General features: G+C 48.7%; 2 protein-coding genes across 2 annotated transcripts; one reads left to right on the forward strand and one right to left on the reverse strand.

The window, feature by feature from the left end:
• Positions 1-2,601: 2,601 nt before the first annotated feature.
• LOC147973453 (uncharacterized) lies at positions 2,602-3,879 on the reverse strand. Its single transcript, XM_087525007.1, has 3 exons — positions 3,820-3,879; positions 3,585-3,726; positions 2,602-3,167 (listed from the first exon to the last, which is right to left on the reverse strand). The coding sequence occupies exons 1-3, from the start codon at positions 3,877-3,879 to the stop codon at positions 2,602-2,604; spliced, it is 768 nt and encodes a 255-aa protein (XP_087381133.1).
• A 5,901-nt stretch (positions 3,880-9,780) lies between these two features.
• On the forward strand, positions 9,781-10,587 carry LOC147973454 (uncharacterized). Its single transcript, XM_087524688.1, has 3 exons — positions 9,781-9,826; positions 10,152-10,384; positions 10,465-10,587. The coding sequence occupies exons 1-3, from the start codon at positions 9,781-9,783 to the stop codon at positions 10,585-10,587; spliced, it is 402 nt and encodes a 133-aa protein (XP_087380814.1).
• The last annotated feature ends 16,551 nt before the right edge of the window (positions 10,588-27,138 follow it).

Genomic DNA, 27,138 nt, shown 5'->3' on the forward strand with positions numbered 1-27,138 from the left:
GACCTGGTGGTTAATAACATAAGTGAAGTCTTCAATAAATATATCTTGGATGTTAGAAACAAACCAATAGTGACAATGATTAATAGAATCAAAGACAAGTTGCTAGTCAGGTTTGATGGAAAAAGAGAAAGTGCAGCAGCTTCTAGATGGGAAATAGCTCCAACATATGCAGAGCAGCTGGAGATGAGCAAGAAGTTTCAAAGAGATTGCAAAGCAATTAGGGCAGGGCCTAACCTGTGGCAAGTAAGCAGTGGGCCAAAGACCTATGCTGTGAACCTTGAGGAGCACACTTGTGGATGCAGGAAGTGGGACATGTCAGGTTTGCCATGCAACCATGCTTGCAGTGCAATTTACAAGGCCAAGATGCAACCTGAGGATTTTGTAAGTCCTTTCTTGAGGAAAGCAATGTATTTGGAGGCATACAAACCAATAGTGTATCCAGTTCTTGGAGAAGATGCTTGGGTCAAGTCAGGAAAACCTGATATTGAGCCTCCTGTATTCCACAAAGAGGACCAGAGTGGAAGAAAAGAAGAAAAGAGGAAGAAGGGAAGGTTTGAAGTGCCTAAACCAAAAGATACCTCTAGGATGGCTACAATCAGATGTGGCAACTGTAGGTTAATGGGCCACAGGTTTACTAATTGTGGATAACCTTTGAGGCCTGATCTGCAGATGAGGAAAAATAGAAGCATGGTACATATTTTTTCATCGTTGTATCTGATTTTGCTTATGTAGATTTTAATTTCTGTTTGTTTTAAAAACTGCAGGAAAAGAGAAGGCAAAAGGCAGAATCCTACACTCCACCTGATGCTACTGTGGCTCCTATGGCACCAAGAGCTGCTCCTATGGCATCAAGAGCTGCTCCTAGGGCACCAAGAGCTGCTCCTAGGGCACCAAGGGCTGCTTTCTCAGCACCAAGGCCAGCAGCTAGGCCTCCATGTGAAGAAGGGACTTCTTCTGCTGCTGGTACTTCTACATCTACATCAACTGTTGCTGCTGCTGCTAAAAAACAGAGGTCAATGAGAGGTGGAAGAGTTGGTGGAGCATCAAATGCTGCAACAGGTTCAAGGAAGAAACCTCAGAAATATGCAAGACTGAAGAGCTACTTCGCAGCAAGTGGAAATGTGTGAACTTTGATATCTGCCAGTGCTTGAAACTTTTGGGGCTATAACCCATGTATCTGTCTTGAGAAACTTGGATGTGTGATGATTTGAGTCCTTTGAACCTGTGTTTCAATTTGAGTCATGTGAACCTGTGTAATTTGAGTCATCTGAACCTATGTGGTAATTTCAGTCCTGTGAACCTATGTTTCAATTTGAGTCCTAAAAACCTATGTGGTATTTATGTTATGTGAACCTCTGTTATGTGTGATCAAGCCTTCATGCTGTTGTGGAGTTATGTTGATCTAGCAGAATTATTGTGGGCTTTTGGTGAAGCCTAAATGTTGTTATTGTAGTAGAATTATTGTTGGTTTTGAGTGCAGCCTAAATGTTGTAATTGTAGCAGAATTATTGTTGGTTTTGAGTGCATAAATGCTGTTAGTGTAGCAGGATTATTGTGGGTTTTGGGTCATTCTTGTACAACCTTAGAATATGGGTCATCGAAGCGTCGACGACAACCTAAACTACCCTACCATAGAACAAGGGTCATCGAACCCTCGACGACAACCAAAACAACCTTACCCTACATTTGGGCTCATCGAACCCTCGACGACAACCTAAACTAACCTACCCTACATTTGGGGTCATCGAACCCTCGACGACAACCAAAACAATCTTACCCTACATTTGGGGTCATCAAACCCTCGACGACAACCAAAACAACCTTACCCTACATTTGGGCTCATCGAACCCTCGACGACAACCAAAACAACCTTACCCTAGAATAGGGGTCATCGAACCCTCGACGACAACCTAAACTACCCTACCCTACATTTGGGGTCATCGAACCCTCGACGACAACGAAAACAACCTTACCCTACATTTGGGGTCATCGAACCCTCGACGACAACCAAAACAACCTTACCCTACATTTGGGGTCATCGAACCCTCGACGACAACAAAAACAACCTTACCCTAGAATAGGGGTCATCGAACCCTCGACGACAACCTAAACTACCCTACCCTACATTTGGGGTCATCGAACCCTCGACGACAACCTAAACTACCTTACCCTAGATTTGGGGTCATCGAACCCTCGACGACAACCTAAACTACCTAATCCCTAAACAAAAACAACCAAAACCACCTACTCCCTAAACAAAAAACAAGAAAAACCACCTACTCCCTAAACAATAATTGGTACTTCTAATTATACATCTACATCTACATCCCCTGCTGATGATGCTAAAATACCTCAGAAATATGGAAGACCTGGAGTACATCTACATCTACATCAATAGCATTATCCAGCAACACAAATTAATCCAGCAACACAAATTTATAGCATTATCCAGCAACACAAATTAATCCAGCAACACAAAATAATAGCATTATCCAGCAACACAAATTAATCCAGCTTAAATTCAGTACAAATGTCTTGCACTTTTAGTGCCACAAATAGCAGATAGAGTACTCTAGCAGATACAACTACAATAACATTGAATCATTCATCAACTATCTCTTTGATCTTCCTGATCTTCCCCTTGGTGGCCTCCTTCTCTTTGAACAGATCACCTATAGTGTACTCCAGGTGCCTTTTCTCTTGCTTCCACTTCTCCTTCTCCTCCAACAGCATGGCCCTCTCCTGCTTGATCTTGTCCATCTCCTGCACAAGCTTCAACTTCTCTTCCTTCTCTTGGTCTCTCTCTTCCTCTGCTTTGGCGCTCAGCACTTGATGAATGTTAGTGTCTGATTTGTCAGCCAAGTTCTTTCTCTCGATCTGTTCCTTCAGGTCACTAATAACCAACCTTGCATTGCCTAACTGGGTAATTGCATCCTCCTTGTCAGCCACCATTTTGGCAAAGTCAACTTTAAAAAACCTCAGGTCATTTTCCATCTTCCTCTTCTCTTCCATTACCTTCACTACTTCTTCAGCATTAACAACATTCTGCCTCAACCTATTGGTCAACTCCTCCTCATGCATAGTCCAGATGGTATTTAAAGCTTGCTTCAATTGGACTGGCCACTCTGGGTCAATCCAGTCCACAAAGTTGCACTTGGGTACATCCTATGAATGTATGAACAAAGGAAATATAATTAAACCAATTTCTAAAAACATTAGTGATAAAAATAAAAAACAACAATCCATTAATTATCCATGTTTCTAGTACTGCATTGCCTACTCCTAGATAGCAAATATAGAGCTAAAATGATTTAAAAACAGAATGGCCACAACCTACAGGAAATTGGAAACTGCCTAATCTCAGACTTAATGTACAAAAGTACTCCACTGCCTACTGCTATTGTATCAAGATTTATGGCCAGAGATATATACTTTACTGCCTAATTTCAGACTTATTGTATCAGTCAACTCAGCACTTCAGTGGATTCACATATTTCAGACCAATTCTATCAGTAATGAATTCACATGTTTCACAAAATCACTTCAACACTTCAAGAAGTAATTGAACTGGTCAAAAAATCACCTTTTTCCACACCCCAGGAACCTCCTGCCACTGTCAGTCCATTCAAAAGCAACAAACTTCTCACAGGGCGCACGATGCTCACAACGTGCAGGATGATTCAAAGCAATGTCGCTCCATTCCGTGCACTCCATTTTGGCAGGTACCTAGGCAGAGGGAAAATGAAGTCAATTGCTATCGGGAAGAAATTCCCCTTTCTCCCTAACCCTAACCCTAGATGCACAAGAGCAGAATCTTACCCAGCTCACATCGTCAGAGGAAGAGTCGGAACAGTCGGAAGGCTCAGACCAAGAAACCATGTCTCCCCTCCCATCGGCGGTGCGAAGCTGCTCGCGACGGCGGCGGCGACGGCGGGAGGTGTGACGCGAGGAAGGAAGGAGCAGAGCAGAGAAGAGAGCGGTTGGGGAGGAATGCCCTAACGTGCGCGCGCTGGGCTTAACTAGCGGGGTCCTAATGGCTGTTTCCGCTTTGTCGTTTGCCCTTTGCCACGTGGCTCCGACAGGTGGGCCCGATAAGTCAGATTCTCAGTTAGTTGCGGCTCACAGCACGTTTAGTGGTTTTTGTTACTCACTTGCCGAGGAAGTGATGGTTTTTTGAAATTTTTGACAAAAGTGGTGGTTTTGCAGTATCCTTGCCACAAATGTGGTGGTTTTCAGCAATTTACTCGCATGTGGGCGACCTCCACATCGCCCGGCCTGGCAGTTCCGTCCACCGCCACCATCAGGAACGGATCGCCGCGGTGTGTCCAGGGCCCATTGTTGAGGATGAAGCGACGATCTCCCTCGCGCTCGAACTCAAGCAGGAAGCGGTTGTTTTTTAGCGGCGAGTAGTTGAGGCGCCCCCTCAACCCCCACTTGTTCCTCAACTCCTGGAAGAGCCCCCCGACGCTGAAGAGCTGAACCGAGAATAACAAGCCAATGGCAAGCCACCGCGATCTCATGGCAGCCCTCTCCTTTGACAGGTCCAGGGATACAACATTCGGGGCCTGCACATCCATACTGACAGGGAAAACAGGAGCCACACCAGCACCGGATCCTCCATACCTCGCTCCCTGGGACGTCACCTCGCCTTGCCCGTGCAGGATCGCCACGGCCATGAGAAGGCCCGCCGCGCTCCATGGGCCTCGCGCCCTGCCCAAGCTTGCCGTTCGAGGCCACCTCTTCGCCCTGGTTCATCGGCTCCTTGTTCTTGCGAAGCTCCTGGGACGCCATGGTTAGGGTTCTCTCTCTGAAGAAAGCGTGTGATTGGATCTGGGGTTCTTCCACCCCCGCGCTGTGGAAATTTATACCCCCAATACTTGGCTCTTCAACTGGCAATCCATCCACGAGGGGTGATTCACTCTGATTTCCTGCAACTGGTTGCTCTTGTATTTCGCTACGAATTGGATATAGGCCGCCTCCTTTGTCTGGTGGATCAGCATATTTTGATTCCCCGTAGACCCTTTCCTTGAGATCATGATCTCTTTCCACAAATTTGCTCCCCCAATCCTCTCTCATCTGCTCCATCTTATCTCTCATTTTCCTTAGCCCGTGATCCTGATCCCCACCTCGGGGGATTTTTTGATTCGCTAGAGTCGCCTTCCTTTTCACCACATACGTACTCACTGCTTTTCTTGCCTTGATCCATGATTCTCTCAGCCCTAACGGGTCCTCACCTCCATACCGAAGCCAATCCTCATCTGCAATCTTTCTCTCACTCTCCATCCCAAGATCTCTCACTGTATTACCGTCTGTATGTATAGTTGATGAGAAGCTTAACCTTATTTTAGTGAGAGATCAATACGTTGATAAGGGTGCGCGTCCCGACCCCGAGGGTCAGTTTAAATTGGTTTCTATGTGAAGTCTTCTTCCTTTCTGACAGTGCTGCCTCACCTAAACGGCAGTAAAATGGCGCGATGAGATCGACCTTAAAACGATGGACGAAAGGGGATGGATGAATCGCATCGCCCAACGTACAAACTGAAGCCAATATGCACCAACCCTCGACCAAATAATAAACAGATGGACTGAAGCTAACTACACAGACCAGGTTTTGTTTGGCGCTGAATTATATTACTTGCCTGCTCCCGTCACCTCGTCTTCCCTGATGGTACAGGTGATGAGGTCACTGCTGAACCAAACTACCGGTCGTTAGGTTGTCTAACCTCGGAACTAATTGCTGCAGGTTCTGGTTAATTAATCGAACATGGAACCGCCACGCATTACTTGGTGCATACAAGAAGTTCGAGGGTAGACTTTCAGGTGTCATGCTGAAATGTCACTTGCTTGCTTCGGATGCGTACAACCCTAGTATGTTTGTACGCATCCGAAGCTCAGTTTTTTAGAGCAATCCCAACAGACCGACACAAATGGACAGCAATTTCGTTCGTTTTTTATCTGTTTCGGTCAGCCAGATGGACACGGATGTCCGCTTCCGCATTTGGGTCAGCGTCTCCGCCCAACGTTGGCCTGAGGCCCATTTTGACGGCGTCAAAAATATAAACACATGCATATTTAAAAAAAGAGAAACAACATTAATTAAACATTAAAGCCGGCCACGAAGGCCGGCGAGAGTCCACGCGTCCACATTTGCATTAAAAAAATAAAAACAGCCTAAACTACAAGGCGGCGCGCTGCCCTAGGCGTCGTCGTCGTCCTCGGGGTCCGTGAGGTCGATGAGCATCGGCGCCGGCCCGGCCCAGGCGAACGCCGTGTTCCAGAGCGCCGCAATGTCGGGCAGTGCCGGTGCAGGCAGTGCCGGGCGGGGGGCTGTGCGGCCGCCTGTGCAGCCGCGGCCTGGCGCGCCTCCTCCTCAGCCTCGCACGCCTCCTCCTCGAGGTCGCGCTCGAGCATCTTCTCGTACTCGCCTTGACGGCGCTCCTCTGCCAGCCGGCGCTGGCGCCACATCTCGAGGTAGGCCTGCTCCTGCGCCGGCGTAACCCCCAGCCAAACCGGTGGCGCAGACACTCACTCGCGCACCACTCCATTCCAGAAGAAGCGCGCGATGGGCTCGGGCTCGGGCTCCGGCTGCGGCTCCGGCTTGTTGAGGGACGGCGGGGCCAACGGCGGCACCACGCTGTCGCCCACCGCGGAGAGGGCAAGGGCCTGCGCCATTGCCGTCTCGTAGCGGGCCTCCTCTTCCGCATCCGCCTCCGCCGCCTCCGCTCTGCGCCGCTCGTCCTTCTCGCTCTCCCGGTAGACGGCCGCAAGGGCCGCCTGGTCCTCTTCGCGGACGACCAGCGGCGTTTCCCTCCGGTCGACCTCGCGCACGCCCCATCGCCTCGCCTCCTCGTGCTCGAAGGCGAACCACCTCGCCCAGTTGGGCGAGTCGGTTGAGTAGGCATTGTCGAGGCGCTGCTCCGGCGTCAGCAGCGCCCGCCGGCGCCGCACCTCCTCCGCGTGAGCACGAGCCGACCGCGGCGCCGCCGACACTGGGATCCTATCTAGATCCAGATGCCAGTCGTGCGGCAGCGTCACGTCCGGATAAGAAGGCCGGCGGTTCTGCCAGTGCCACTCCGCCTGGTGCACTGGCACGCTGACGTTCTGCCTCTGCCGGCGAGGCGCCGGCGGGGGTGGGAGGAACTCGGAGGGGAAAGGGGTGGCGGGGGACTTGCCCTTGACCTTGCTGCCGCTGGCGCCAGAGAAGAGGCTCATCGTCGCTGTGGTTGTGCTGGCTAGGGTTTGCCGGTGACGAGGGAGCAAGGTGGGCAGACGGGGACGGCGAGTTTGGATGAGGACTGCCCCGCCGCACGGTCGGCTTAAAAAAGAACAAGCGCCGTCGCTGATGCGTGGGCCCGTCGTCATAAATTAAGCTGACCGCGTGGGCAGCGGGTAGTTGGACGGCTGTCATGTGAGGACGCGGCGGATAGCTAGAAGGCGCGCGAAGCGTCCGTTCGATGTCCGCGCTAACACATTTGAGACGCAAATTTGGGCCGCAAATGCGTCGGCGCGGACGCGACGCGGACGTGATTTGGGTTTGGGTCAGCGTGTTGGGCCGCCACTTTTGTCCGCGCCGATCCAAACGGATGCAGGCGGACGAAATGGGTTGGCCCTTTGAAGTTGCTCTTGTTGACCGTGCCACGATTTAGCAAGGAAAATGTAGTTAATTTTGGGTATCAACCAAACATGCTCCGATGCTCGTACTATTTTCCATCAACTGAAAACATACATGCCCTGTACGTTTTGGCCAAAACCGTGTAAAAAGAGGGATACAGGTGAGATCATAGTCGTTTCATGTGTTCTGGTCATAGACCGATGATGGGCCTAACACTGAAGACAGTAGAATCTGAACATTTACTTGACTAAACATCATCTCCCAGTTTCTGAACCCATTTGCCTGCTTCAGCCGCTGCCGTTCGTGCTACAGTGTCAGGGCATCCTGCAGAGATCATCCTCCGCATGTAGTTAAAGCAAATCCAGTAATCCACTGCCTATGTCCACAAGCAACTGTTTGCATCCCTCCGTTTCTTCTCAGCAACTTATAGCGTGTGGTTCTTGGCAATGCGCCGATGCTACTGAACCTATTGTTCACGTTGATTCATCGATCCATCTTGTCACATCAATATTCAGAAATTTAGAAGAACTCTCGACCAAGTGTTCAGGAGCCACGGGGCATTGTTTAGCACACATACACCGCTGTTCAGGAGCCACAAGTGCAGAGTATACAAAATCACATAGGGATAGAGGTTTGGAGCGCAGATGACTAGTAGTTACAAATCACAAGGGCTTGTGAACGATGATGAACGGCTCACTGAATGCGGCGGAGACGCGGAGTTACTCTCCGCAGGTGGAGCTGGTGGTTGACTTCTTGTTGTAGGCCGGCATGATGTCCTACCTAGACGAGCAAATGTGTAGAGATCATCATAAGTAAGAGACAAAAGAATATGCAACACCCATAAGAATGGAGTGGGAGGGGGAGAAGCAGAGTTCGGCTCTCTCAGTTATGTTGCCATACGAGCTTGTCAGCTCTGTGAAATGTTTTGTTCTTTTTTCAACTATCCAAGTGCTTGTTAATGTGTTGTCTACAAATTGATGCCCTTGTTACCCTGTATTTTGGGACACTGCCTTTTTCATGAGAACCCATTCATCATCTTATTTTTGGTGTTATCACATAGTGGCAAACTACTTGCCTGGTAGCTAGAGTGGTACTAGTTACTAGCAACTTGTAACCGATGAATATGCTATTGAGTATGTTACATCATCACTTTGCCCATGTGACAATGCTACATCTACGTAATCTTTCTTACATAGTTAACGTAATAGGCCAGATGGCAATTTGTGATTGGAGTCCGAGAAAGGTGAGGCTCACCCCACTTAAAATCAGGGGGTAGAATTATTGTGGGAAGGTTACTTAAAAATTTACGTTAGCCTTCGTAAATGTATCATTATCGTTTTGCATGCCAGTAGCGTGCTGGTTGGCACTGCCTGTTTGTTGTGCTCATGACTACAAATGCATGTCAGCATGTACACGGTTTTGCGTTTCAACAAAAAAACACTAGGTACCTATATTTCTAGTAGTACCAGCAGGAATATGGTGCATGAATTTATATCAGGTCACTTTTACATGCAAGTACTACTAGTAGCTAGCTGGAATCGTACCACACTGCACTAAAAGTAGACAGGCTCATCGATCAGCCATGGATAGCTAGCTTGTACATGTTCATGGCCGTCGACCAAACAAATTTATGGAGTGTCTCGTCTACTGCTCGAGAGTTAGCACTGCTCATGCATGGAGTAAATGGCACTCGCGGTCTAAGAACTTGTTCCGCGGGTGCACTTTAGTCACACAACTTGCAAATTGGAAAAACCCATCACAGAACTTGTGTTGCGGGTGCATTTAAATCACACACGCAAGCTGAACCGGTCGGACGCCCGGTTTTCTCTGTTCCGAGGTCACGTGCGGCGCACGTGGCAGCTGTGGAGGGCTGGATTTTTGTAGATAGCCCCCTGAACTCTCACGTAACGCCGCATTGTTACTACCTCTGTTCGCTGCCGATGGGAGAGGAGACAGGCAGCACTGCTGCCTCATCGAGCTCGTCCGCGGCCAGGCCGTCATCGCCGACGGTGTGGTGGCGTACAAGACACGCCCGTGGAAATCCTGCTTGATGGCCGGCATGGCAGCCGTGCGGGCGATGGCAACCCGCCCGCGCTCCGGCCGCATCTTTGGCTCGGCGCGCTGCCACATCTCTTGAGGAAAGACATTCGAGTCCCGGATGCGAGGCCATGCACGGCGGGCGCCAAAGACCTCGCTTCACCGACGCCGGTACTGGTACATGCATATGTGCTGATCTTAGTTGGTCACTCACTTGCGCGTCCGCCAGATGATTCATGTGGATTCACCCTGTTTTCAATTGAGCTGAAGCTTTCCTCTGCTGCTTCTTCTTCTTCCTCCTCTTCGATTTGCAGGAGAGTAGTAGTACTATAATAACAAATCCAATGCAAGGAGGAGGAGGCACTGCGCCTCACGATCAGTAGCCCAAGAGACCGCCGCACCACTCCATCGACATCCCGGCGGAGAGCAGTGCGCCCCTCACACCGACGGCGGCATCAGAGGCACCAGAAGCTGTAGCAGCAACACCGGGCTCCAACGCCAGCACAAAGTCCGGCTCAGGTTCTGTTCCGGCAAGCCGCCGGCGCCGCAGCGCACGCCGTCCTGCCGGGAGGGGGCAGCTTCAAGTCGTCGGTCAGAGGCTATGAGGCGTCCCTCTCCAGGCTCTTCAGTGAAAGGATCACTAGGACCTCGTCGCTCCTGGCGGCGGACGATGGCGTGCTCTCGGCCTCCGTGCACACCGCCAACAAGACGCTGCCGAGTGTTCCTGCCACCGCTGTAAGCATTTTGATCTAGTTTTATTTTTCTTTGTTTGGATTATGACGACCGTGAACTTATCTGAACTAATTTGGTGGCAGGAGAAGACGGGCATGCACCGGTCGCAGTCCCTCCCGATGAACATGAAGTTGAGCTCGGCCAAGAGCATCAAGAGGATGAACTCGCTCGACGGCGTGTACCGCGTCGTCCCCTCCACGCCGTGAGCCCCCGCCGCCACCGCCGCGGCGAGCAATGTCGTGTCGGACATAGTCCCCATAGAACCAGGTGGGTGGATGCACATCACTCTCCAACATTCAGTCTGAATTCTGCTGCTACCTCTCTAGCATCGATCTAAATTCCGTCACACAGAGTTCCTGAAACTGTGCACACAATGTGCTAATGGGTGACACCGTCTAGCTGCTCCATGAGAATGGAGGGAGTATCAATGCGGCATTACATGAGAGTTCAGGGGGCTATCTGTAAAAATACAGCCCTCCACATCCACCACGTGACCTCAGAACAGAGAAAACCAGGTGTCCGAACCGGTTCAGCTCGCGTGTGTGACTTAAATGCACCCGCAACGCAAGTTCTGTGATGGATTTTTCCGATTTGCAAATTGTGTGACTAAAGTGCACTCGCAGAACAAGTTCTTAGACCGCCAGTGCCATTTACTCTCATGCATGCATGACAACAGCGAGATGAGACACTACACACACTTCTTGGCCTTGGCAAAGCTGAAGAGTTCAGTTATTTGGGTCATTTGTTTACGCGAAGTAGTACTCTCCGGCCCTAGCTCTTCAGCCTATGCCGGAAGACATTCTCTATGGCCTAACTGAGGCGGAAGAGTACCTCAACGGGGTCATATATTTGTAATTAACAAATTAAGTCAGTTATTTTCGAAATTTGTTATAAAAAATTATATTAAAAAAAGTTCCACGGCGACGGCCACACTTCTAATGTTGATGGTATGATAACTCTGAAAGTAGAGGAACGGGAGGGTCTTCCAAGACAAATCCAGCTTGCCTTCGAGGACCTTGGCAATGATTAAGAATGAAGCTAAAAATGAGTTCTATCATGCCGCGAGAATAGGCTTGTTGTGTTATGGTGCCGTTTATTGAAGAGTAATGGACCTTTCAATTCTGTTTTACCCCCCCCCCCCCCCCCCCTCTTCTTTATAATTAGATGAGGCAAAGGTTTTGCCTCCGTTTTAAAAAAAAGTTCTTGTAATGTGTTGTCTACAAATTGACGCTCTTGTTACCTTGTATTTTGGACAGCGCCTTTTCATAAGAACCCATTCATCAGCTTATTTTTGGTCTTACTCCTGTACGTGCAGTGGTAAACTACTTGTATGGTAGTTAAGAGTGGTGGTTACTTGCAACTTATAGCTGATGAAAACGTTATTAGTAGTATGTTACAGCATCACCTTGCCTATTTTTCAAGCCAATATTATTCTGCGTGCCATTGCATGTAGTACTACAAATGTATGTAAGCATGTGCACTCAATGAGTGCACTGTACCAAACGGCCCTTGGTTAGCTATCAACAAAAAAAATGAAACCAATGACTGCACGGTGAAAGGTTGAGGTACCGCCATCCACGGTCGCCCTATTTAGTTGCCGTGTCTCCTCAATCAATCCGACAAATCGGGTGGTGATTCGGTTTTCTTTGTCTCAGATTTGGTGTTCCTTGGTTTTACATGTAAACTTAGGGAGGATTTGCTACAACAATGGTGAAAAAAATAAATTATATATATTTTAAAGTGGGAGAGGGTGCACCGAAATGCAAATCCTGGGTTTTGGTCCATACTTTTTGGTATTGAGTGACCTGACCCTCACGAACTTTGCGATAGGGCGTTATGGGCCCTCTTTTAAGATTGTGTGACCGGGACCGCGAATAGGATTGGAATACCTTCCAATCGAAGACATGGTACACTGGAGGTCCTTTATTCATGCCCTTTTCTTTGGGGAGCTAAATTGCCATGTTTATCCACACGCCACACACTCTATGTTGGGAATATTACTATTGGGCGTAAACCGGTCTATGTGGGCCGGGTTAACTTCATCAGTAACTCAAGAGTGTTAAAGCCCAAGAAGATAGATGAGGGCCTGAGGCCCGTAGTCGGTTTAAGACTTGTAGCCGTAAACCGGCATCTGTATGTAAACTTGTAGTGTAAGATAGGAATAAGGAGAGACTAACCCGGATACGAATATGAGCCGGTGTTAGGACTCTGTGAACCGACGGGCGTCACCTGTGGATATAAGGGGACGACCCGGCGGCGGTTCAGGACGACAAACAACAACTCGAGACTTAGGCGAAGCTTGTTTGCTCCCTAGTCATCGAAACCCCATCAATTCCATCACAACTAGACGTAGGCTTTTACCTTCATCGAAGGGGCCAAACTAGTATAAACTCTCTTGCGTCCCTGTGTCCGCTTTAACCTCTTCAAGCTAACCCGTTGCGATGGCTCCACGACTAAGTCCTTTCACGAGGACATCTGCCGTGACAAAACCACGATAGTTGGCGCTCACCGTGGGGCTATCGCACGATGATTTCAAGTTCTTGGAGGGCCGCTTTGAAGGACTCGAGGGCTATGCTGTGGGCTGGATGACTAAGAGTCGTCGCGGCAAGCTCTACATTGACGATGTAGGCTGGGGCCCCGAGGCCGGCTCAGTTGAGTACGGGTACCGGGTCCCCTTTGGTGGCATACACGTTTTCATCGGCAAGATCTGTGAACCGGGCCCTGAGCCGGACATCTGCACCGACCCCGTCGAAACGGCTCAGCGTGCGCGATCCGCCCGGGTTAAACCGGCCGTGAAGCGTGCCTTCGTGGGAGTCGTCCATGGAGGAAGTTATGAGGATGGATCGGAATCTCGCGGCGAGACCGTCGTTTATTCCGGCGACGAGTCATCAACCGGAGAAACCGAATCTCTATATCCGCTACAAGATGGCTGGATTGGGGGCCGTTCCGATGGCGACAGTATTCCGGACCCCTCTGATCTACCCAACCGAGTTGGAATATTCATGGCCGGCATACAATCAGCGCTTCATTCTTCGACCGCTACGCCAATAACCTCCGGTTCAGTAGCGGCGACGGCTGCCGGGGCAGGAGGCTCTGTACGCCCGCCGGCTCAAGCTCTATCAGATCTATTTGATGCATTGGCTGTGCTTATGGCAAAAGCTAACCCGGCGGATCAGGACGTCCACAACGCGGAGATTGCAAAGGTGAGGGAACAGATCACCCAGGCCAAGGCAGACTTGGTAGCTGAGGATGCCAGGATGACCGCAGAGCGGGCCGCTTTAGACGCACAAGCCTATAGGCTCATGTTGGACCAGAACGCGTCGCATGAAGTCATGAAGAGGAAGTACCGATCCCGTTTGCCTTCAGTTTTCGAGGCCAGAGACCTTTTCAACACCCCAGGAGCAGGAACCAGTAATCCGCTGGAGGTAAACCGGGCGGAAGCTCCTGGGACCGGCGCGCCGGTTCAGCCCCGTCTGATGGATCTGCCTCGTCAAAACACTGTTATACCTCAGGCTGTTTCAACACCTCCGGGTCACTACTCCAACCCGATGGACAATCTCGTTGCCGCTGCTGCACGGCCGGAGGCCATTCCAATTGAAGGTAACTTGCCGCAGGCGGTAGAGACGCGACGGGTCAAGGAGCTTCTTAGGACAGCTTTGGTCCAACAGGAAGCATACTCGTACAGCCGCGACCAGATCCACTCGACCCCTCGTCCAAGCCGGAGCTATAGCAGGCATATGGATGAACCGGCAGTGTCAAGTAATGAGCGACGTGGAGCACCCCGCGGCAACAACCCGGCGGGTGGTGCTGATAATGCTCAGGAAGTGGTGGACCGGGCCCGAGCGCGCAGGGAGGCCGAGTTAGCCGCACAGTATCAGGCTCGGTAGCTTACGCCGGTTCGTCCAACTATCTCGGTCGAATCTGGTGTTACTTCTAGTCCTTTGGGGGTGCCTTGCCTTGTCCCCGCTTTACGCAATGTGCGCCTACCCAAGGATTTCAAAGGCCCGCACAAGGTACCAAATTACACGGCGGATCAACCTCCAGAGACATGGGTGGAGAGCTATGAGATGGCCATGGAGATGCTTGATGTGGATGATGCGGCATGTGCGAAATACTTCACCATGATGCTCGAAGGAACGGCCCGTACTTGGCTAAAAAGCTTACCAGCCAATTCTATCAGTTCATGGGCCCAATTACGAGCCCGGTTTATCAGTAATTTCAAGGATACATGTAAGCAGCCTATGTCGATAGTGGACTTAGCTGCCTGCGTCCAGGAGGAAGGAGAATCGACGACTCATTGGGTGCGCCGGGTCTCACAAGTGTTGCATTCATCAGACCGCATCAACGCTGACACTGCAGTCATAACACTAGAAGGCAACTGCCGGTTTGGGCCCCTAAAGCTGAAGTTGGAACGGATGAAGCGCCATTGCACTGACATGGGGACCCTCATGGCTGCTTTGGTAAAGTATGCTGATTCTGATAGTACCAAGGATCCCGAATCTGATGATGACAAGGTAGGGAAGGGAAAGAGGAACCACAACTCCAAAGGTCAGCAGCATCACTCGGCAGGCAATGGTAGCGGAGGCAAGCGTAAAGTGGATGGTAATATGGACTTTGTGGCTAATACCAACGCGCAGGACAAGGGCCAGCGACGCAAGGATAAACCGCCAAATCGCAATGGGGCACCCAACCCTAACCCGGACCGTCTAAATTATCTACTGAACCAGCCCTGTCCAAGACATGGGATGAAGGAGGTGCCAGCAAACCACCTTTGAAAGGATTGCTACATTATGCAAGAGTTCAAGAATTCTAACGCTTTCCGGTATGATCACGGCTCCGGCGGTGGCTCGGGATCCGGGCCGGGATACGGTGGAGGAAATTCAGGATTTAATGGTAATCCGGGCGGACATAACAATCAAAATAATAAGAACAACCAGGGTGGTTACAACCAGCAGCAGCAACAATCGGGTTACCAGAGCAACCCAAAGCATTTGAATAGTGGGCAGTACCATGTCTTCACCACTAGCTTGGACAAGCGAAACCGGAAGGTTCAGAAACGGGCAGTCAACTCTGTTGAACCGGCCGTGCCTCGTTATCTACGCTGGTCTGAACAGCCAATCATATGGAGCAGAGAGGATCACCCTCCCCAGGTTGATAATCCGGGTCAGTTGGCTCTGGTGGTGGCGCCTCAGGTGGGAGGTTACAAGTTCACCAAGGTGCTCATGGATGGAGGGAGCAGCATTAATATCTTGTACTATGAGACCTTCCATCGTATGGGACTAACAGATAAAAATCTCAAACCGTCCAATACGGTGTTCCACGGTGTGGTACCTGGCAAGTCAGCATATCCTGTTGGTAAGATAGCTCTGGAAGTGGCCTTTGAAGATGATCATGATTCCAGGTCGGAAACATTGACGTTTGAAGTGGTGAAAATCCAAAGTCCATATCACGCCCTGTTTGGGCGACCAGCCTACGCCAAGTTTATGGCACGGCCCTGTTATGTGTATTTGCAGCTCAAGATGCTGGGTCACAAGGGGACAATAACGGTTCACGGAAGCCATAAAATCGCTTTGGAGTGCGAGGAAGGAGATGCGGCCTACGCAGAGTCGGTTTGTGCCACCGAGGAGCTGAAGTATTATAAGGACAATGTTGATCCGGCGGACATGACTCCATTAAAGAAGCCAACTACGGAGCATGATCCGGCCCTGAAGTTCAAATCGGCAGCTGAAACTAAGCTTGTTGACTTCGTGCTTGGCGATCCGTCCAAGCAGTTCAGCATCAGTGCCAACTTGGATCCGAAATAGGAAAGCGCGCTCATCGAGTTCATCCGTGAGAATCGGGACATTTTTGCATGGAAGCCCTCTGACATGCCAGGTGTACCGAGGCAACTCGCTGAGCACACCCTTAATGTGGATCCTAAATACAAACCGGTGAAATAGTTCCTCCGCCGGTTTAACGAAGAAAGACGCAATGCGATTGGAGAAGAGGTAGCCAGGCTCTTAGCAGATGGCTTTATTATTGAAGTTTTCCACCCTGAGTGGCTTGCCAATCCGGTGTTGGTCCTTAAGAAAAATGGCACCTGGCGCATGTGTGTGGATTACATAGATCTTAATAAGGCTTGTCCAGCAGATCCTTTTGCCCTCCCCCGTATTGATCAAATTATTGATGCTATGGCGGGTTGTGAGCGTTTGAGTTTTTTGGATGCATATTCTGACTATCATCAGATCAAAATGGCAGTTAAGGACCAGGAGAAGTCGGCATTCATAACTCCCTTTGGAGCCTTCTGCTATGTGTCTATGCCCTTTGGGCTCAAGAGTGCCCAGGCAACTTATCAACGATGTGTACAAAATTGTCTTCACAAGCAGATTGGCCGTAATGTACATGCTTACGTGGATGATATCGTGGTTAAGTCAAGGGAGAAGGAGACTCTGGTTGATGACTTGAAGGAAACCTTTGATAACCTGAGGACGTACAAGATGATGCTTAATCCGGCCAAGTGTGTCTTTGGTGTACCGGCAGGCAAGTTATTGGGTTTTTTGGTGTCCAACAGGGAAATCGAGGCTAATCCGGAGAAGATCACAGCCATCACCTCCCTGGCTAAGCCGAAGTGTATCAATGATGGTCAACGCCTGGCAAGCCGGATTGCCGCGTTAAGCCGGTTTATCAGCCGCCTTGGTGAGAAGGCAATCCCTTTGTATCAGATGTTGAAGAACACGGATCAATTCGTCTGGAGTTCGGCTGCTGATAAAGCATTTGAGGACTTAAAGCGGCAATTGGCCAATTCGCCTGTGCTCGCCGCTCCCATTGACAAGGAGTCGTTGCTGCTATATGTTGCTGCTAATGCTCGTGTGGTCAGTGTGGCTATTGTGGTGGAGCGAAAAGAGGCAGGCAAGGAGCATCCGGTTCAACATCCGGTCTATTATATCAGCGAGGTACTCATTGAGTCCAAGCAAAGGTATCCACATTGGCAGAAGCTGATATATGGAGTTTTTATGGCAAGCCGGAAGCTTAAGCAATACTTCCAAGGGCACCCCATTACGGTGGTCAGTTCTGCTCCCTTGGGGGATATCATCCAGAACCGGGAAGTGACTGGCCGGATTGCCAAGTGGGCTATAGAGCTTGGGCCCCACGGGTTGAAGTATGTGCCTCGGACGGCGGTTAAGTCTCAAGCACTTGTTGATTTCATCAATGATTGGACGGAACTGTAAGCACCTGAAGAAAAGCTGGATCACACATATTGGACCATCCATTTTGACGGATCCAGGCAATTGGAAGGCTCGGGGGCTGGAGTCGTATTAACTTCCCCACGAGGTGATAAGTTTTGTTACATTCTCCGCTTAATGTTCCCTTGTACTAACAATGCAGCTAAGTATGAAGCCTTGCTCCATGGTCTCCGGATGGCTAAGGAGATGAATCTAAGTCGAGTTAAGTGCTTCGGTGACTCGGACCTCGTGGCTCAACAAGTGTCTGGCACTTGGGATTCCAAGGACCCACTCATGCAGCATATCGTCGTGAGGTGGATATTGTTGCAGGTCACTTTAAAGGCTATCAGGTGGACCACGTGGACCGACGGAAGAATGAAGCGGCGGACGCTTTAAGCCGGCTGGGCTCTCAGCGCAAACCGGTCCCGCCCAATGTTTTTCTGAATGTGCTGCACAACCCGTCGGTCAAGCTCCCTGGTGAAGCGGATTTGGCTATTCCTGATCCGGAGGCTCAATTGGTGGCAGCTCTTCATGTCATTCCGGATTGGACGCTTCCTTACCTGGCGTACATAAACCAGGGCGAGTTACCAGAGGATGAGACTCTGGCCCGACAGATAATCCGGTGGTCCAAGTCCATGACTATTGTCAATGGCAAGTTGCATCATTGCAGTGTATCAGGGGTGTTTCAACGTTGTGTGTCTCCTGAAGAAGGCTATGAAATTTTGCGTGAGATCCACGAAGGAGATTGTGGTCACCACGCCAGTTCAAAATCTTTGATGGCTAAAGTGTTCCGCCATGGCTTCTATTGGTTAACTGCTCATGCTGATGTGGAGGATCTGGTCAGACGATGTGACGGTTGCCAAAAGTTTTCAAGACGTGCTCATGTGCCGGCTCAAGAATTGAGAATGATTCCAATTACTTGGCCGTTTGCGACTTGGGGGCTAGATATGGTTGGGCCTTTCAAAAAGTCCAAAGATAAGAAGACCCACCTCCTGGTGGCGGTTGACAAGTTTACAAAGTGGGTGGAGGCAGAACCTATTAGCAAGTGTGATGCGGCCACGGCGGTTCAGTTCATCAAAAAAGTGATTTTCCGGTTTGGCTTTCCACACAGTATCATCACAGATAATGGTACCAATTTGTCCAAGGGTGCCATGAAGGAGTTCTGCGAACGGGAGCACATCCGACTTGACGTTTCATCCGTAGTGCACCCACAGTCCAATGGTCAAGCAGAAAGGGCTAATCAAGAGATCTTGAGAGGCATCAAGCCCCGGCTTATGGTTCCTTTGCATAGAACACCGGGTTGTTGGCTAGAAGAGTTACCATCTGTGTTATGGAGCATCAATACCACAGCCAACAGATCAACAGGATACACACCATTTTTCATGGTCTATGGAGCGGAGGCGGTTCTCCCTAGTGATATCCGTCATGATTCACCTCGTGTGGCAGCTTATGTTGAAGCGGACAACGAGACAGCACGGCAAGATGCTTTGGACCGGTTGGATGAAGAGCGTGACATAGCAGTTGCTCGCTCGGCGATTTACCAACAGGATCTTCGTCGTTATCACAGTCGCCGAGTTAGAACCAGAAACTTTCAAGAGGGAGATTTGGTGCTTTGGCTCATCCAAGATCAGACTGATATGCATAAGTTATCCCCACCTTGGGAGGGACCTTTCGTGATCAGCAAGAATCTGCACAACGGGTCATACTATCTGATCGATATTCGAGAGTATGAAGACTCACGTACATCAGAGGAGGAGACCAACAGGCCGTGGAACATAGCTCATCTTCGGCCTTACTATACCTGAGCCATTGGCTCTACTTATGTACATATTACGACGATGTATATATTATGATTAATATAATAAACCGGAACCTCAGCTAAAGCGGGGTATCTGTTCTTTTACATCATGTGTGGTTACACGGAGTTGTTCTAAAACGGCCTCCGGTTTACCCCTTGAGTTAGCTTTTCAAAGTATCATGTAATATCACTTGGGGGCTTGGTCGTATCCGAACCAATGCAACACCTTTTGATAGGCGAAAGCCATCAGATCACTTGGGGACATGGTCAAGTCTGAACCAGTCACGCCTCTTGATCGGCCTAAGGCCACAGAATCACTTGGGGGCTTGGTCGAACCCGAACCATTGCCACGCCTCTTGATCGGCATAAATGCCACGGTTTCATTTGGGGACCTGGCTGACTTGAACCATAGCTACACCTATCGGGAGCTTGGTCGTGTCCGACCATGGTAACGCCATCTGATCGGCTCAAATAAGCCTCTTTTTGCAAACGGTTTTATCATTGCCTTTGCTTCACAATTTTCTTTGATAGATATTTCTTTCTTTTTGTTGCGTTTTTAAACCGAAAAAGTTTTAAACCGGTTCAAACTATCAATTGACAGAACACGGTCCATTTTTAATCCGGAGACTATTTGCCCGGTTTGATTTTTTATTAACATCTTACTACGGAGTAACACGGTGTTTTATTATAACCCGACACGGTTTACATGGGAAACCAGCATTATATATATAGGAGGTGCTATCTCCTCCAACAGTGTGGGTTTATAAACCTCCGCTTCAAGATTGGCCAAGCCAACTTCATGCCCAACGATGGCAGAAAATACTTTGGAAAATTCATCACCCAAAGGAAGAACAAGTTGCAGTAATTATGCACGAAGGCATATCAAAATCAAGAGTATCGGCTAGCCTATTACAAGGCAACACGGTGCCCAAGATAAGATCATTGTTTTTTCGCAAAGGAGAAGCAGTTTAAACCGGCTTCCGGTTCAAGCTTGGTCACCAGCCTGGCCTGATGGTTGTGGGTCATCCCGCGCCGCTTCAACTTCAGCTTCCCTACCCAGTGGCTGGAAATCAACAGTTGTCCAGTCGATTCCCATTAAGGCTTGAAAGACAGCTTCATCATGGATCAGCAACGACGGTTCAATATCAGGAGCGTAAGTATGCTTACGGATTGGAGGGATCAGATTCTCCGCTTCAGGAATTGGTGCAGCCACTCGTTTGTTCTGGTTGTCATATTGGGCTTGATAATGAGACAAGTCTGCCTCTTCCACCAATTGGCAAGCTAGAGGGTGCACCTCCCGGTTTATCGCTCTCAGGTCCTCCTCATTGAATTCTGAGCCATCTTCCTTCAAGTGGGGGTAGCCTTGAGCCGCTTCAACAGGATCAAAATCCGGCACCCACGCTTTTGCCCGGATTAAGGCATTGATAGCACCGGTTCGAGCAGCAGATTTTTTCAGCTCTTCAACCCAGGCAGGAAGCATAGACAGTCTTTTCAGGGTGTCTTGAATCAAGGTGGGCGTCGGGCTATTGTGGGACGCAGTTGAGATGATCCGCTGCACGCCAGTATACAATTGCTCTGTCAATGTGTAGGCAGCCTTCAACTTCTTCCGCACATCTGACCCCAAGTGACCAATGCGTGTCCCTACAACATTACAAAGGATTCACAAACCGGACACATCATAAGAAGGCCAAGTTACTACAAAAGTCAAGAAAGCTTACCAAAGATGGTGGCAGTCATGGCATGCACTTGACGCTTTACGCCGGTCAGTTCATCTACCACCGGTTTAAGTGCGGCTTCGGCCTTTTCAACTCGCTTAGTCAAAGCGGCCTTCTCATTAGCCCAGCCCGCCCGCTCTTTCTTGAAGTCTTCCTTAAGCTGTTCCATGACGCTTAAGGCGCTGGTCAACTTCTCTTTTGCTTTTGAGGTTTCAGTCTGTTGGGACTTCAAATTTTCTTGGAGATCGGCGACTTGGTTTTCTTTTGTCTTCAGCTCAGCCTGCATACAGACAGTTATATGATTCAGCAAGCAGTGCAAGAATTGAAGTACCAACCACATAACAAGTTATGCACTTGGCCCTTGGGGGCTAATGCCTATTTGATCTTTATCTTTCACTTGATTATAAAGTCCCAAGATCAATACAAGTATTCAACTTGGCACTTGGGGGCTAATGGCTATTTGCTCGAATAAATTCTAATGCTGCGATCTCAATTACTTAAAGTCCCGGTTTAACTACACTAAGTTGAACCGGCCCTTGGGGGCTACATCAGCGAATTCCGAAGCATTGGGATTTATATTAGCAAGTCCCGGTTTGAATGAAGATTCTAAACCGGCCCTTGGGGGCTAGGAGAGTTGACTGATTGAAGTACATACGCAGATAAGCATATGGAAGTTACCTCATATTTCTCTTTCATCATATTAACCAGACCAGCTTCATAGTCACGGCTGGTGTATAGCCGGTTCAGATAGCCGGAATGGAGATCTTGGGCGTTCAGAGCGGCATAAGTTGTCAGATCAGCATTCCATTTTCCCTTACCAATGGCAGCAAATTCTTCCTTGGCAGTGTGTCTGGATAAAGCAACGGGATTGCCTGGCTCTGTGCGACCAATGCCAGTAATGACAACCCCATCATCCTTGGCATCGCTGGTTTGCACTGGGGCCGTTGGTTTATCAGTAGGCTTTGATGGACTGGTGGATTTCTCAATCCGGATGGGGCTTGTGGGCTGGTTGACAGGGCCTGAGGTGTCAATAGGCCTTTCTTCAGCAATAAAATCATCATCCTGCTGTGGTGGATCATTGGGTATATCTTCATGAATAGCCGCTTCAAGATCTGGTGTTTTACCCGGTTCAGGGACGGCGTCCTCCTCGGCCGCTTTATCCAGGCGAGCCTTCTTGCTCGGCATAGGCTTGGCCCTGAAAGGAATAACAAAGTCAAATACAGCATATGTTCCAAGGTGATGTACCAGAAATATTATGATAAGTATAGCTTACCCAAGCACCGTTTTGAGCGGTGGCAGCTGAGTAGTCGATGACTCGCCAGAGGATGAGTGGGAAGTAACCTGATAATCGGAGTCAGATGGATTAAGAGGTTGACGAAAACAGCCCCCTTTAGGACAAGCACTGACAAGCAAATTAGAGACCTCTGAACGGCGTTTCCGAACCGGACTGTTCGGTAAACCGGCGGAGGTAACTACCTGGCCGTTGTGCCGGGTTGTGCGGCAAGCTTCATGCTTTTGGGCCTTCATAAGAAATTTGGGATCCAAGTAAGCAAGAGGATGAGAAAATTTAACCTTCCGGTTTGCCTGATGGATTTTTAGCGAAGGCAAAGGATTTGAATCGGAAGAGAGAGTAATTACCTCTGCAGCATCAGCATGGCTGGTTTCGGCATCATCCTGACAAATGTCATCATCAATAAGGCGTGTGAAAAATAAGCCAAGTGAGTCAAGCTCTACCTCAAGGTCCGGATTACCCACATCATCATCAGCGGCCGGATCAGAAGATGCAGTAGTTTTCTTCTTATGAGCAGGCCGTTTCACGACTTTAGTCTTTGGTCGGGTTGGTCTTTCCGGTTTGTCTGTTTTTTCTGGCTTCTCCAGGGGAAGCTTCTTGCTCCAAAACGGATCATTGCCCTGTTTAAACAGACATTGATATTAAACAATGACCAGATATATCAATAACAGGTTCAGTAAAAAGAAAATCAAACTCTTACAGCTGGCGGTTTGTTGGTGGCACAGAAGGGAAGCAGGCCGGTTCGAGCACAGACGTGTTCCGGTTCATTCAGCATTTTATTCACAGCCTCTGTGATTTCTTCGTCGGTGAGCTGGATGTTAGCATGTCGCAGTGGGTCATCAACACTGCCGGTATACTCGCACATCAAACCGGAGCGCTGACTAAGGGGCAGTATGCTCCACGATATCCAATAGCGAGTGAGATCAACCCCTGTTAAACCATTAGCCATGAAGGCTCTGATCTTGGACAGTTGAGGAGCGTATTTGCTTCTCTCTTTGGCAGTCAACCTTTGCAGAAAGGGGTGTGTATTGCTAAGCCGCTCCGGACGAAAGCCAGGCAAAGGATTTTCATCAGCAGGGAAGGTGTCTTTGCAATAGAACCATGTTTGATTCCACTCTTTGGGGTGGCTGTGCAGTTTGGCGTGAGGGTATGTAACCTCTTTCCTTTTCTGAATCGCCACACCACCCAATTCCGTAATGGAACCGTCAGTAAACTCAGTGCGGCGGTTTAGATGGAAGCAGTCTCTGAACAACTCAACTGTGGGCTCCTCTTGAAAGAACACCTCACAGAGCACTTGGAAGTGACACGTGTTTGTAACAGAGTTGGGGCCAGTGTCTTGAGGGCGGAGTTGAAAATTGGCTAAAACATCCCGGTAAAATTTAGAACCGGGCGGCTTAAAGCCCCGGGCTAAGTGATCTACGAAAACGACGACCTCTCCTTCTTGAGGTGTGGGAGGGCATTCTTTGCTAGGGACCCTCCAATGGATGGTATCTTTGCTGCCTAAGGCGCCGATCAGGACTAATTGTTCAGTTGAGTCTCTGTGACGCGAGAAGGAACCCAGTTGCACTCATATACTTGCTTGGCCATGATGAAATCTACAAGATAGGTGATTCCGGTTCAAGAATGCATTGATTAAAGTACACTGGTATGTGCAATGTTAAACCGGAGACAGCTCTATCTAAACCGGAGTTTTATGAAGCAACAACATCTGACGGTTCAACAAGGGGACTAATGGTATATACCGGTTTGTTAATTTTTCTACACCAAGTTAAACCGCCGGATCTAAGCATTGAAACAGTTGAGATTGCCGATGGGTAAGTGTACAGAAACAGATTTCACAAGATTTCTCTACAGCGATGGATCTAAAGCAAGTTCAGAAAAGAAGAAAAATATTCAAAAGCTCAAAGCAGAACAGTATTGAATCAATGGGCGGAAATATATGTGAGATCTATGGTTTTAGGCATGAAACTAAAGGCGGATACTAAAAGTTATCACTACACAGAGAAGGGGTTCACAGATGCATCCAGGAGCTAGCATACGAACATGAACAGGTGATGAACGCAGCAAGAACACGAAACCCTAGAACAGATCTATGTTGAGAAGAGCAGAAGACCTACCAGAGCTGAGGAAGATGCGGAAGGTCGCCGCAGTTTTCTGGTACGCTCAGGTTGATGCAGCAGCCAAAGTCGATGCAGAAGACAACGGCGGCGGCGGAGCTCTGAGACTGGCAACGCGAGGAAGACGAAGTGGAATGGCACGAAGGGGAGAAAAGAAATGACCCTTCGGCCCTATTTATAAGGCAAAAAGACATGTGTCAGGCGCGTGAATCCAGGAACCGAAAATTTCGGAAGCGAAGCTGTCGCCTCGGTTGTTGTGAGTTTATTAAACAAAGAGATATCATGGATGTTTTCTTTATGACAGATGACGTCACCTCGGTTTACGGCAATTGGAGAGGATGACATCATGGCGGTTCAGCAACTACGAGAAGATGTTGAAGATGAAGATTTTGCTAAGGATTGACATGAACCCGTTCAAATCAATCTGGGGCCTAATGTTGGGAATATTAGTATTGGGCGTAAATCGGCCTATGTGGGCCGGGTTAACTTCATCAGTAACTCAAGAGTGTTAAAGCCCAAGAAGATAGATGAGGGCCTGAGGCCCGTAGTCGGTTTAAGACTTGTAGCCGTAAACCGGCATCTGTATGTAAACTTGTAGTGTAAGATAGGAATAAGGAGAGACTAATCCGGATATGAATATGAACCGGTGTTAGGACTCTGTGAACCGACAGGCGTCACCCATGGATATAAGAGGACGACCCGGCGGCGGTTCAGGACGACAAACAACAACTCGAGACTTAGGCGAAGCTTGTTTGCTCCCTAATCATCGAAACCCCATCAATTCCATCACAACTAGACGTAGGCTTTTACCTTCATCGAAGGGGCCGAACTAGTATAAACTCTCTTGCGTCACTGTGTCCGCTTTAACCTCTTCAAGCTAACCCGTTGCGATGGCTTCACGACTAAGTCCTTTCACGAGGACATCTGCTGTAACAAAACCACGACACTCTAGGAGCACTCAAACTCTTAAATGTTCAAAGCACCCGTACATTGTTTGGTGAGCACTTTCTCATGTCAGACTGTCAATTTCATCAATTGTGCTCTTGCCTCTCGGCCAAAGATTTTTGAGCCAGATGACCGTGGACACAATCGAATAAATCTTGGCATGTCTCCCTGGGGATATGTGATTACATGATTCAACATATCGGTGACCACGGTTTGGTCGAATTTGGGATACACTCACTTGTTCCAGTGAAAGGTTGAGTGTAATCACGTAGGTTTTCTTGGGCCCCATGTTATATATAAAGAAGAGGTAATATTACCAATAGTCATAGAACTTGCATTACACGTTCAGTTTGATGCTAGAACTTTAAAAATACGGAATTACAGTCACACAACTTGTCTCGAACATGCAGATACGGTCACTTCGCCCATATTCAATGTATCCCGCGCTTACGTGGCGTGATAGCATGGCGGGGGCCCGCTGTCAGTGACTGGAAGCACTTGGTGTGACGTGTGCATGTTTTTGGAAAAATATCGCTCACTTTATATTTAATTACGCAGAAGACCCATGTTGGGTCCTACTTGTCAGCACGGGTGGGAGAAATGTGAAAGGGTAAATGTCCCCGGGGCAGTGACCTCGAGCATAGAGAGACACAGAATACAAGTTGGTGTCTATAAGGAGACACACTTGATTTTATTTCTTTACGTACAGGATCTCTAAAAAATTGGAAAAATGTTGTAGCGGGTGGGATTTAAACCATGATCTACTTCTTAGAGCATATTCAACAGACGCGCTAAAACAATTTTTACAACACGGAAATACCAGTTTTTTGCACGCGGCAGGGCGCTGGCTCCAGCGGCCGCTGCAAAATATTGCGCGCATGAGCCGCTCCAACAGGCGCCGTCCTAACTTTTCTTTTTGTTGCAAATTTGCACACGGTACCTAACTTTAATAATAACTTCCCCGTAAAAACAACTGGATCATAAAATGTTGTGGTTTCATAATATGTCTCAAGATTAAATCAGCCCAATTTATTTTATTTTGAATTTTGTCAAGTATGCAACGTAAAGTTCAAGATTGATACCGTGCAAATTTTCATGCATATTGTATGATAATCTCGGGCATTTTCAGTATAAAATCAAGTGTATCTCTTCTTTGACGTGAATTTGTGTCTGGTGCCGTGGTTGGCTCCTAGGAGTATAATTTTGTGCTTGATATAGTGGGTTCAAGCCGCTCCTGCTGCATCGTTTTAATTTTATTTTAGAGATCCGCTACGTAAAGGAATAAAAAGAAGTGTCTCTGTATGGACATCAACTCATATTGGGTGGAGTGGTTATGTGATGCGTGTACATGTTCGAGGTCGCTAGCTTGAATAAAAATGACGCATGCAGTTTCAGTCACTGACAGTGGGTCCCGCCAAGCTCTGTCACGCCACGTAAGCACATGATACGTCGGATACGGGAGAAGTGACCGTATATGCACGCTCAAGTCAAGTTAAGTGACTGCAACTCTATATTTTTAAAGTTCTAGCACTAAACTGAACATGCGACGCAAGTTTTATGACCCTCGGTGATATTACCTCTATAAAGAAACACCCTTCCTAAGACTTTGGATTTGAGTGGTTGTCGAGTCTGGGTCATACGCCCAAGCATACATTATGACTGTGTCGAAGGGTTGCTCTACAATGCTTG

This window comes from Triticum urartu, chromosome 5A, assembly GCF_056163025.1.
Source record: "Triticum urartu cultivar PI428250 chromosome 5A, HENAU_Tu73, whole genome shotgun sequence".
In the NCBI taxonomy this organism is placed as follows: Eukaryota; Viridiplantae; Streptophyta; class Magnoliopsida; order Poales; family Poaceae; genus Triticum; species Triticum urartu.